The sequence below is a fragment of the Ptychodera flava genome, chromosome 7, assembly GCF_041260155.1.
Source record: "Ptychodera flava strain L36383 chromosome 7, AS_Pfla_20210202, whole genome shotgun sequence".
In the NCBI taxonomy this organism is placed as follows: Eukaryota; Metazoa; Hemichordata; class Enteropneusta; family Ptychoderidae; genus Ptychodera; species Ptychodera flava.
Window position 1 is genome coordinate 18,977,509 of NC_091934.1, and position 14,160 is coordinate 18,991,668.

General features: G+C 38.6%; 1 protein-coding gene across 1 annotated transcript in view; it reads left to right on the forward strand.

Annotated features, from left to right (window-relative positions):
• Positions 1 to 4,307: 4,307 nt before the first annotated feature.
• Positions 4,308 to 14,160, forward strand: part of LOC139136950 (polycystin-1-like protein 2) — a 31,055-nt gene continuing 21,202 nt past the window's right edge. Inside the window, exons 1-4 of the mRNA XM_070704819.1 lie at positions 4,308 to 4,422; positions 6,254 to 6,421; positions 9,069 to 9,290; positions 9,694 to 9,933. Coding sequence (XP_070560920.1) covers positions 4,311 to 4,422; positions 6,254 to 6,421; positions 9,069 to 9,290; positions 9,694 to 9,933 — 742 coding nt within the window. The 5' untranslated portion in view covers positions 4,308 to 4,310. The remainder of the gene's footprint in view (positions 4,423 to 6,253; positions 6,422 to 9,068; positions 9,291 to 9,693; positions 9,934 to 14,160) is intronic.

Sequence of the window (14,160 nt, forward strand, 5' to 3'; positions counted from 1 at the left end):
TTACCTAATATGGATAAGATTTACTGTCTGTGTTACCATTGGTAAGCTTTTCTTATGATAATACGAGCCTCAGAACAGAAAGTTTATAACTCGAAAAGTACCATTTTGAATTTGAAATATTTCAATTGTTCAAACAATCTCTTTTTGCAGGAGTTTAAACTTTTGCAAAGTTTTCAAATTTTAAAACTTTCTGTTTCAAGTTTCGTTCGACCATAAAGCACTTATACCAGAATTCTGTTATTGAAATTTTCAACTTTGTCTAATATACAAAAAATCGAAGTGAACTGATGAACAAAAAATTCATTTTTTAATACCAGCATGGCGCTGCTTTTGGATCAGGCTGTTAATTGCCCAAAAGTTATCTCTCTGCTGAATTTATCATTTTTATCAGTGATAGATTGTTAGCAAACGCCTACTTGGCCTTCTCCCCAATTTAAACCACCGAAAAGCGGACAACCTGTTCATCTTGATCGGCCCTCACTGGGGCTTTACGAACATATTGTGACTGAGTGTCGTAGTATGTCAGTAACTATGCTGCAACGCCATGTGATGATCAATGAAAACAAAGGTATATCATCTACTCAACTTACGATGGCGGCACCATCTGATTATATATGCAAGTGACTCCATGATTTCTTTTACCATATCTGCCGTCTTTTGTGTTTTAGTTGAGAGATTTTGTGTCTCGTGTAATAGTCGCGCCTGAGGTTATTATCATACATGCTATGCCTGTATTGCCATTCTTCTATTGTTCAGACGGTACTGATATGAACCCATATTTTAACTAGTGAAAATACGAATTATATTTTCACTGTAACCGAACTACTTACAGCGACGCGTACGCGTGACCTTCGCTGGTATGCATGACCTTCATTGTTATATGTACATATAAAACAGCTGAGCGAATAAGACAAATGACAATCCCAAACGTCATTATGATTATGGTCAAAATTCTGTTGTTTGCAGTCATTTCATGGGCATTGAACTTAGGCACAAGTACAGTTGTAACAAAAACATACAAACAAACGTATTGAAAATGTGTATAATTTGCCGACACCTGTCAATTCACGGCCGGTCCCGTGGCGGTGCACGGTTCAGTGTTTTCGTGTCGTCTACGCTGCTGAAGATTACACCATGGATGTATGATTACACGTAAAGATATCGTTGACAGAGCATCATCTGCATCATGATAGAACCGCTTTACGACAAGTTTCCTGTTGGTGAGCTTAAAGTATCTGGGCGGTGAATTACATCGTTTACAGCCGTAAATGAGCCACGAAAATCCAACCGCACTGAAAATACTCGCGATAGGCAAGGTTTAAGGTGCACATTATATTCCCGATTTGTATCTGTCAGTGTACAGGTCATGATCGTGTCTGGTGGCACCGATGCGGTGCGGGTTTCAGATACAATGTAAGATTTAGGGAAAGTCAAACTTTCGCTTAGGTGTAGTTTAGTTCTATTTAGGCAAGCCAGGAACGAAAATATACGAGCAGACGACGGAAATACCTTTGAAATGTTTTATTCCGTACAGCAACAAAATCACGAACGAGTTACGACACTACAGCTTACAGTGTACTCACTTCATGTTTTCCCTAATCCGCTTACTGAGATGGTAAATTCGGCATATTTGACGTCTGGGGACATGTATAATTCTTCGAGATAAACTGACTGGTACGGGTATTATATCCACTGTATGTGTATTCATAGATGTCGCAGAGCTGCTTGCTCTGTGCTGTCAGCTGTTCATGCTCGATAAAGTTTGAGCGTGGCGCGAGTATTTTGACCCGATTTTCGCGGCCTCATAACTTTCACGCAGGGATGAGGTCATATATCAAAACACGAAAACACACCCATTTTACAAACTCCCGCCTATGTTTTACATCCACCGTCATTTCAAACTAAAGATAAATCTTCTTCAAATTGTGAAAACCTGTGTCGACATCGTAATATTTAAATTGTTCGCTTCAAAAGTGCTCCATAAACCCTTCTTTGAAGTGGAATGGCCCAATAGCGGAATAATATCAAGAAGTGATACGGTTGTCATCACTCCTTAGCAACCAACTTTTTATAAATACAGCCTGAAGGAAGCAAGGTCGATTTCAAGTTGATTTCGTCGCTAATTTCGGAGCGTCCGTAGGAAAACAGTCATAACCAAAGCATGCATGTATGATAAAGGGGTTATTACACGAAGTTAGGGCGATACCGCGTCGTATTCTCGTGATGTGTCCGTATTTTGACTCGTTGCTGCGCAACTCGTCAAAATACGGACACATCACTCGAATACGACGCGGTATCGCCCAAACTTCGTGTAATAACCCCTAATTACGAAAATACCGTAAAGGATGCAGAGGGCATTGGCGCAGCGTATTCGCGTCGGGCGATGCGCGGCGCCAATGTCCGAGTGCATCCTTTGCGGTATTTTCGTGATAACCTTATTATTATACATCTTACATTCGTGACTGGGCATCAAAATGTCAGAGTAGTGACCGTTTTCGTGCAATGTCTACAATTTTTCTTCCGATTTTATCACGCCAGTGGACGCGCTTCTGCAGGAGCCTGTGCACTATACACGTATGTACAGAGCGCGCGCGAGACTTGTTCCGGCACTCGTCCAGTGGGTCCCTTGATACCGTTCTACAGTGAACGTGCAGATACAGGCTCAGGAAATGGGGCGCCTTGAAACCGTACGTGTTACGGAACGGGCGTTCCGTACGGCTCTTTTAGCTAACGCTAATTCCTATTATTCTCGATGGTAGATGTATAATAATCTACTATCTACAATGACTTTATTTTGTGCATCCGATGTTATGAATATGGTGGAATAGTATCTTTCCTTGAAAGCGATTTTTGGATAATTATAAGCTTAATCAGATATTAATATATTTCGGGACACTTGAATATACTGCCCTTTTCCGTTGAGTTTAATTTTATCTCTCTGGACGACGAATTCGACTATGATGACGAATTGTTGCACATAGTATTCCCATGGGATTCTAACCCAGCCTGCCATATTTTGTGATGTGGAATTCTTACCAATTGTATCAATGTAATTAAAGCTCTAGCTCACCGTTCACTTGTCATTGGACTCTGCTGTGTTCTCTTTATAAGCACGCAAGACAACTTCCAACACGCAATTTGCCAGTACAAGATAGCCTACAGAATAGCAAGCTACAATAAGATATTTTCATTTCCCCATTGTAAGTGGATCAGAACACCTCTAATATTATATAGGGCTCAGCCCTTGGTGTCGCGCCAGGGGTTAAGATTGGCAATAATGTTATTTGTATTGATTCATGATAAAATAGAATTAATTGTTATATACGTTTGTATGACAACTACGCCCAGTTTCTCTCTGATGAAAGCAGTTCACGTACGTACACGACGTCAAACCCTGCAGAAGTGCAGGTAGCCTATAGATTTTCTGTATATTGTGTAAAAATGTTGGACAAAAATTGGCAATTTTTACCATGATAACAGCCTATTGTTTAAACAAGGGACGCATTATGCCATCATAATCATTCTGCCAACCTTCCACTTGCAAGCTGAAAACTAGCGTTCCGTCTAAAAACTGGCAATTTTTGAATCTAGTTATTGACACAGAGGCGCTTTTCTAAAATTCAATCCCAGCATTCTTTGCGTATGCCCCCCCCCCCGTTCATGTGCATGACAGTTTTCTCTCTTATTCTATTTTTTATGCGTGATATTAACGATCTTTTGTACCAGCGACAAGGTGGATTATAGCACTTACAGGCTAATAAAAGATATATTATATAAAATAATAATTTGCACGTTTCAATGTTATTTGTTTATTTACGAAGTACTCAAAAAACATGGCGGCGCCCATGGAAGTAGGGTACTCTACCGGTTACTCGCATAGTATATTATGAATATGCGCATGCGTAGTCAGTAAGCTGCTGGCGCGACTATTACTTCGAAATGACGTATCTGTAAACTGTTCACTTTACCTCAAGGCCACGCGCCTAAACCCAATTAGAAAGTAAATTACTTCTTTAAAAAGTATTTAATTTACATATATGAATTGACTAGCTAGATTGGAGGTTAAACAACTTACGTCTGTGATATTAGTTTAGACGAACTGAAATAATAAAAGTTTACCAAACGACGCAACCTTTGTTTCTTTCAATGCAGTCCTAATTACGAAATTTACTTCAATAATTACATAAATTATTAATGTGTTATTGTCTGTTGAGAAAAATATTAGTTGGATTAAATGTATTATCGTCTATGATTACTCGACGATGGGCTACAAAATGTTGGCGTATTCATAACACTTACTCATTAGAGCGATGCACAGAGGTATTATGATGACACATGTGGCACAGACTTTGTTGTTCGTTTGTCATAATTTCTCTCCGTTGTTGAAACACTGGGCAAAAACACAGATGTGTCCCGGCGAAGGTAAGTAAAAAAATACCGTCGCATTACTACCGATCTGAAATGTTGATTTTTGCTTACGATAGATTTTAGAATTCTCCATGCTTTCAAACTGTGACTCCAAAAGCAATCGACATGCTCGTTACTAAACCTTTAAGATCTCAGACAGCCTGGCAACAAGGAAGCGCTTTTAAAGTCAAGTCAGCTACGTGCCATATCGACAAGGTACATACAAACCCTACTGTGGATTACTCTGAAACAGAACATACACGTTCAAGTTAGTTTTACGTTGTTTTTTCCCTTTACGAAACCCCCAAAATTTGCGGTGTAGAGACAATGTATGTATGTATAATTCAGTCACTCACCGAACAGCGGTTAATATATTGATCTATTGATGCTCCTGCATTTAATGTACCATTGATATTAAATTATAGTGACTGTGTTTATACGGTGAATAATCAACATCATCAATAGAGAATAGCTAAAATAATTTTAAGCCGAATGAGCATTTAACATGTGTTTTTGATTTTTCCCACTATTGTACACTGTTCTTTTTGTTTAAACTTGCCCCTTTGGTTCCCTTGACAACTTGTTCATTAAAAATGCTGAAAAGAATGAATGTTTAAGCTAACAATGGGAATTAATACAGGCGTACATCTCGTCCATATTATGAAGGCTTAATGGTGGACGGCTATTACTAAGGACATAAAGTTGTACCACTTTGCAATTTTCATGTGCAAATATTCAGCCGTGCGTACTTACGTCGCTTTAAAACAAGATACCTAAAACCGGGGTAATTGACATTCAATGTTATTCTAGGGTGATGGTTGTCAAGTTCCGGTCGTTTGAAGAAGTGAGTATGCATGTATAAGGCTTCAAGAAATATCAACATTCATGCTAGCGCAAGATTTAAAATCTACTAATTTCGTCATTAATTTGAGAACAGTTAACATGATTTTTGAAATCGATAACTCACTCAGGTACAATAACTTTTTAATCGAGGTATTGTTACAATTCCATGCTGATATTACTATTAAAATTATTATTTTTTTGCCAAAAACTTGAGCTTTTTTACTCAGTGTCCAATATATAGATTGATGCTCAACGGTTTTCTAAGAAAGCTTTTGACGAAGCCGAAGCGAAACCATAACTTGCCCGCAGTGTGATGAAACTAATTTATCATTTGGCCTACACATTTCCATCTGCGATAGATTGAATCAAACGTATTCATGTGAACATATGTATCCTAACTAAGTCAGCAGCACTACACTGGTAATGCAATTTCAAATTATAGAACGCCACTTAAAAATACGAAAACAATTTATAACTTTTAGCGGTGAGAAATGTGATTATGTGAGCTTTCGAGCATCGTACGGACAATAGTGCTCTCAATGTGCCAGATGTAGATGACGTACGTTCGGGCGTCTATTCCGAACGAAAACGTGTTCGTCACAACTATATCGTTAAACTTTTCCTTCGTCAATAATTGTTCATTTTCGAGGCACACTGCATAGATAGCACAATCTGACTGAACTATAGCACAGTGGTATACACTTCTAAACGCAGATATTGTTTACGTGTGCACACATTACAACATATTAAGTGTATTATTTTACATAACTCGGAAAGAAAAGTCAAATTAATAGCTTTGTCCTCTATCCTTACACCTGCCTTCTGTAGAAAGGATATCAACTTTAAAACGGAACGTGCCAGTTAAAATATCAAACACCGAATATTCAAATATATTTGGCACGCGGCAGAGAAGCAATTATTCTCCTGACTGACAGATAGAGGACAGCTGACGCTTGGGCTATTATAGTCATGAAAAATGTTCTTCTTCTTTATTATGGCGTAGCTTACCGCTCTTTGGTTAAGAAAACACAAAACTTGGGCCGAATTCAAAGACCTATCATCTTTATTACGCTTACGACAATGGCTACAAGGCGAAGACGTTACACACTCTTCACACAAAGTTTGTTGTGGATTCTTTCCTTGTGTTATGTACAGACTGGTCAGTCACAAGGTAAGAAAGACATCATCTACTTACAATAGCTTTTAACTGCTGCCTTCATATCGTGTTTCTTTCTTTCATTTCTTGTACTTTATCAAATTCCGAAGCAAACCACGCAGTTCAGTGATTCCAATACACTCAATAGTGGCATTGACAATCATCAGATCGGGGACTTGTGAGAAACCATGCAGCTACATGTTTAAAGTAAACAACACGCGGATAAGTGGATGGTGGTCGATCATGAATTTTATGGTTTTAAAAATCAGATGTGTTTCAAAGTTTCTTTTAGAGAAATGTTAGGCCTATACCTTAGCTCAACAGAGAAGACCGACATACCATTTTGAAAACGAAGTCATTTCTTTTTAATAATTTGGTCCAAGCCGTTATCCTAAAACGAGATGGACGGAAAGAAGTCAAAATTTCACCTTTTTCTTTAATTTATATGGTGCAGCCTTCTAAAAATGCTCAAAAGACGATATCGGCGCTGAACACGAACGATTCTATGCATTCCAACATACGCGTCTAGAATAAAATTCCTGACGTCGGGCAAATGGTCACCCATACCCACTGGCACATAGTCCCTTATTTGGACTATAAGATATAGTGAAGCATAACTGTAAGGGGATTGAGAACAGGATTTTGTCGGCATATAATCACCATCGTAGCACCTTGCTAATAATTAAATTGAGAGACAGTTATTTCGCTGACTTATCACATGTAAAATGAACAGTGTTTTTTCCTGTACAAAGAATGTGAATTGTAAAAACAAAGTTACAAAATTTGTGGGTTTGTGATGAAAGATGCAAATTAAACTGCCATTTGTAGAAATATTTGAATGCACTTGTATCACTCTTTGACAAAGAATAATATCAGAAAACAGATAAAGATAAAAACACATTATGACCGCACCAGTTTTGTCATTTACTTTATTTCCTCATTGTTTTTGTGACATGCAACTTTCCATTACAATGATATGCTTTCATGTTTTCAGCATTTCACGGAATGATTATGCAGATTGAGTGCTAAAACCTTAATTATATTATATCATGTTACCATGGCCATGCGCCATTCTACTTCGACGAGAGCTCATTCCACTGCTGATGAAAAGTGCTTAAACGGACAGTTAACCAGCATAGAGAGTTAATGCGGAAACCAATAAAGGAGAGAGTATTTATCTTACACGGAAATTTGGGGGCAATTAATAACTAAAATAAATAAATGGTTGACTTAGTAATTAGTATTTTGCAAACACAGGGGTAGACTTTTTTACTCGTTTCAGAAATGCCTCACTGTACTTTTGACACTGTGACATTGCCATCCTTGCACTGTCACCTTTTTTCGTTTGCTTTGTGTGTCTGTTGGCAACGTAATCCCAACTTCTAAAAATGAACGGTGTCGGGCGCTGAATTCTCACGCTCGATCCATCAGACGTTCGTTTTCCGCTTTGTCGCTTAAACTGGAGAGAATACCCCAACAGAGACACGATTCGATAGAATGTAATGGCAATAACACCGGCTGAATTCATTAAGGAGATTTTCGTAAAATTCAAGGCATATTACGCTCGCTTACCAGCTCGTGCTCTATTTGTGCAAAATCTTGCGTATGCTCGCCTGCGGCGAGAAGGGGGTTAATGCTTATATGTAAAGAAATGTACAAAAAGTTATGAAATTGATTGCTAAGTTATCAAGCTAGGTGCAGATTTGTGGTCTACTTCATTTCCTTAAAAAAATTCGTAAATTCTCGATCGGAATCAAACCAGCAGCGTAGGGCTAGCGACGACATCAGCCGTCAGCTGTAGTATGAACTCTTCAGTGCTGTCGATGCTTTATCGAAAGTCGACAACAAAACAGTGACAAACATTGGAAGGCATCTACGTGCTTGATATGTGTCAAGGGAAAGTTAAAGTCTCTAGGACGTAAACATTGACGAACGGAATGGGGACTGACACTTTAACACCGGCGGAGATCGCTAACGTTCACGCTTGCCATGTGCCACTTGTGGTGAAAATCATACAATGAGGTAGTCTGGATGTCATCGGACGAAACCTTTCGGGCAGGCCAAAATATTTATTTTAGTCTTATCGTTGCGTTTTCTTCATACATGTATTGAAAATATCAATAAATGTACATATGTAAATAAATCTAAATAAATCCGATTACTATGGCAGTCCACATACACAAATATTTATACCTACATACCTACCCACCTAGCTACCTACCCACCTATACCTACCTAAGTACCTACCTACCTAAGTACCTACCTACCTCCATACAGACCTACCTCCATAGACAGATAGACAGATAGATAGATAGATAGATAGATAGATAGATAGATAGATAGATAGATAGATAGATAGATAGATAGATAGATAGATAGATAGATAGATAGATAGATACATGCATGCAGTCATACATACATACATACATACATACATACATACACACACACACACACATACATACATACATACATACATACATACATACATACATACATACATACATACATACATACATACATACATACATACATACATACATACATACATACATACATACATACATACACAGAGAGAAAGACAGACAGACAGACAGACAGATGTATGTATAGATGCATGCATGCATGCATACATACATACATTCCAGTTTTCGTTTTCAAGAGCTGACATTGTGTGTTCACGAGGATAATTTCCGTCGTAATGGACTTGATATGGGTGACGTTCCAATCTATAACTCATCCGTTGAGGATTGCTGTCGAATTTGTTTGGAAACATATGGATGTGTGGCTTGGGATTATAACAAAATCTATGACCAGTGCTGGAGAAAATATGCTGTACCAACAAAATCTGTGGATAACACCGTAGTGTCAGGCGTTATTGAAGGTACTTTTATAACACAGTATATTATTTGCTATAAATTCATGTCTACAAAATCAATATATTATGACGAAGATTATTCTGCCGTATAGTGAAACAGAAAGTGCACCTAAATACGCGGTATTAATCCATAGGCAGAGAGAAAACTTGTTGTATGAAACGATTTAATTATTCATCAAAACTGATAACACAAGTAAAAAGATCCAAAAGTCATAAATACAATTTTGGTGTTCTGGAATGGCAGAATGAGATTATTTTCAACCACGCTTTCATATTTTTGTTTGTGGTTTATGACTGTTTTCCTGGTAATATGAGTTGACTGATACAAAGACAATGATCCATAAAATCAATAGTGGTTCACAGTAGAATAATTTTATGTGCCTCTTATTACTCTTTTTCCTTTTTCCAGACACCGAGAAACCGGCAGTCATCTGCCCACCAAACATTGCAACAAACACTTACATAGACACACCTACCATCCAAGTAACGTGGGCACTTCCGAATGCCTCTGACAATTCTGGTACTATCCGTCTGTCTGGCAGCCATACATCCGGAAGTAACTTTACCATAGGTGTCACAACAGTGGAGTATGAAGCCGAGGATTCTTGTGGCAATAGCGCTACATGTCGGTTTGATGTGACCGTTAAAGGTAGCATGAACAAAAGTTTTATGAGCCCTAAGGCACAAGCTTGTATGTATGTATGTATGTATGTATGTATGTATGTATGTATGTAGGAATATTTGACCTCCAGGACAAAATAAGAATTTTACACCCATTTTATTCATTTATCTACATGGAGCGAAGGAAAAATTAACCATCCATGTAACTAAAGTGTGACCCTGACCTATATACGAACTCACGCATGCGCAACAGGGGTTTGACGCAGCAGTGCATTGTCCTGAACTAAGCGGGCCTGCTGAGCATGTTTATACACGTTCCGAAGGTGGGAAGGTGGGAAATTCCGTGTGAGTCATCACCATCAAACTAGCCTATATAAAGGGACTTTTACACCCGTTGTCAGTCCGGCCGGTCGCGGAGTCTAGCTGATGTTGAACACGAAGTTCCTATCGGTACGAACTTGTTCACCCGATAGATAAAATTTTAGTAATTTCCTCTGAACTTAAAATATGACGAAAGACCATTACTTCAAACAAAATGAGTCGTTTCAGATGAATGGTACTGATATCTAAAGTGTTCACTCTTTTATCTTTACGTACAAATGTAGTTCCTAAGTCGTTCTCTATTCTATTCCCGCCAACAAAACATTCAATACTCATTTCCCCTCCCCGATCTTTATCAATACTTATGATAATATCACAAGTTGTTCTGTTATCTGTTTTCATAGCATAATATCCAACCAAATCGTCAAATTCATCTCCAGTAGCTAACTTTACACATCTAATGAGAACTGTACCATGTTGAAGTATTTTCATATTATCAGTCATCTGTTGATTTACTGTCTGTAAAGTGAGAACAGCTGCCTCATCACCGACACTTTTCAGACCCAGTTTCTTTAAAGTTGTGTCCCAAAATAATCTAACTGGAACTCCGCTAGCTGTATACGAGCAATAATTCTCCCCCTCGTTTATCCACCTTCTTAGTGTATTATCTGCCTTCATTATTGTATTAAGAGGACTAATTTTAAGGTGAATCGGTATACCAAGAAGTGCAATGTATGGATTCGTAGGAGTAAGCCAACTACGAAAATCTAACAATTTATATTTGTTTACATTGCTATCAAAATAAATCACATTCGGAGTTCCTGGTGGTTCAGCAACACCTCCTGCAATTTCACTATCCAATATATCTAAGATGTTACGCGGCACATTATAAGGCATGAATTTCTGACTAGCCGAATCCCATGTCAGAGCAAAAGGAGTAGAATCATTCGAAGCCTTTGTGGCGTCAATTACAGTTTCATCAATGTCTTTAAGTTCGGAAAATTCTACAGCATGCTCGTGGGGTGGCGCCGCGGCATTGGCTAAAACGAAATATTTTTCGCGGTCTTTATAACGAAGGACGTAATCCTTATTATGATTAGCAGCCATCTTAGTATTATTGTTAACTTTAACATCACTCAGATCTTCGAGCTCAAGATTTTGCATACGAATTGTACCTAGACCGAAGCCACTTGGATCAGACATACTCCGTAGGGACCTATATACAGTGAAAATTAAAATAATACCTTGTAATATACAATACACAGTCATGGCTTCAGCTATAGGAATGACAGTTCTTGGTGCTGTATTAAATGCAACGGCATTCACAGGAGGAAATATTATCGGACAAAAGCTTTCCGGTAATGGTGATGCTCTTATTGAAGAGAAGGTCCGACATGATAAAGCATTAGAAAAATTTGAACATGATCGCAACGTCTGGTCAGAAAAAGATTACTACAGGCTGACTGGGAAAGAGAAAATCAGGCAAAGGACGCACATGCTGCGGCAGAATTAAGAGATACAGATGCAGAAATCCTGGAAGAAGCAGAAGCGGTGCAAAGCAACTCTACGTCAAGTCCAGCGCAAGCGTTAGCGCAATTCTCAGATTATTATCAACCCAGCCCTGAGCAAAAGAAATATGAGATGATCTATATTGCTGGAGGATTAGTCGTGGGATGGTTTATGTTACACCGGTAGGCGGAACGACTACAATAATTCAATACAAAAGCTAATTGGCCAGTTATTGAAATCGATCATGTTCCCATCCTGATCCGTTATCCAGATACGAATTGAATTCATGTAATCTCCCCCTTTTCTCAATGGCATAGAAATTGCTCCGTTTTTAAAATCGTAAGTAACCTTTTCACTTATTTCTCTCGTATCCCGGATGGGAAGTATTTGTAAACAGTTCGATACTTTCCCCTGTATGTATCCTCCGGAGCCAAATGAAACATAATTTCCAGTAACATCGACTACATCTGAATGAACTATATATTTAGTGACTGTTAAGAAATCCACTTTCTTCGGACTCATAGTACTTTTTATAACTGGGTTGTCCTCGGGCTTATCTGAAAAGCCAACGACGTTGGCGAAGCTACCTGTAGCATTGAAATAAACTTAACATCTTTAGCCAAAGTTAGAAGAACGTGGTTTGTCGGCAGATGTTTTTCAAAATTAATTTTTTGCTTCAACCCGATGCTTTGTTTAACGTATCGATATTGTAGTTACCTGGACGTATTGATTTAGTCTTCTTCGGTTGGTCACCTTCTTGATATTTTATTACATTATTCGTCGATGTTATGTTATGCCATGAATTATATAGTCCGCACTCTAGCAGTCTTATCTTCGTAAACTGTGTCGTGTCAATACAAGGGTAAAAATTAACAGTAACAGGTTCACCTGTTTTGCTTTCAATCCAATGATCATCGTTGTACGTTGTAGTATATATTACTAAGTATAAATGTTCGATGAATATTATTATTACGAAGTATAAGGTTCTGCAGGAATAATATTTTTCTGTTCAAGGAGATCTTTGTCGCAACTGCGGCAGCAGTCGCACCGCCTAATTTTGCCAAGCGAGTTAAATTTGGTCGACTTGGATCGCCAACCTCTATTTTCAGAAATTTGCTGGAGATCATAAGATATCCCATCGCAAGTCCTGCGATTACAATACCATCGTACATTGTGTTTACAACTGTTTTAATATCCATGATTGCTGACTAGTATATAAAATAAAAAATAAAAATAAAAAATATGGGGAGTTAATCCATCTCATACAATGTAGAGGAGCTGGGTCCTCCCTCCCCCTCCCCCTCCCCCTCCCCTCCCTCGGAACCCCTGTCGGAACTGTTCCGGATGGAGCTGCTACGTGCTCTATTTTTTCGCTTTCTGTGGAGGCCGAACGGGACAGGGGGTATGTCGAGCACGCCCCCAATATAGCCCTAATGCAGTCAATGAAACTCCCACAATTCCTAAAACAAGATAACATTTATTATACCAGCGTGAATTATTATCACACTGTTCTTTCATTGTAGGCGGTAGGTCTGCTACCGCATCACTCCCCCCCTCCATTGCTTGGCGTTTCTTCTCCTTGTTTTGCCTGTTCCATTCCGCTAATTTCTTGCCCGCAGCAACTCTCCCTGGATGCTTCGGCGGCATTGTAACTTTCTCTATGTTGCGCTGTGACGGAGTCGGGAAGGTCGTCGTTTGCGGTGTGGAGGTCGTTTCCGTTTGCTGAGTCGGAACCGTTTGCGAAGTTGAATCCATTTATTTCAGGTACTATATTAAACCCGATTTTTTTAAAATTTAAATGTTTACCTGTAATTAAACCGGTGGAAACTATAGCAAGTATGGGCCCCCACGTGTACGCTATCCGTCCTGATAATCGTTTTATTTCACTGTTTAGAATAAAATCCTTTTTAAGATCAGTGGCATAGTTATCTCGATCATCGATTGGAACTACCTGACTTATTGCACGGGCTCCTAGATCTATGAAACTTTGAGTGATATTATCACTTATAAGAGAACTGTATTTCGCTTCATAGACTTTAAATGCTTTATTCACCGTTTCATCTCCCCATTTTTCTACGTCAGCAATTGAAATCTCCTTACCAAAAAATAACTTACTTTGACCACTTGCGATGGCCCAGAGTATTTTTTCACGCTTTGTTTCTATTATGGATCGAGCGTCTGAAGGTAGTTCCGAAGACCCTTCGGAACGCGTATTTGCTGCTGCCGATGACTTTATTAAATTCTCCATTGTTTGCAGTATGTTATCTATTCTTAGTAAAAAATAAAAAATTCGTTTAAACCTGAATCCGAAATAAAGTATTAACATAGTCTGGAATGTTAGTAACCCTAACAGAACGATTCCGACAGGGATTCCAGGAAAATTCTCCTCCATTTAAATCTATATGTATATAGAAACACGAATAAT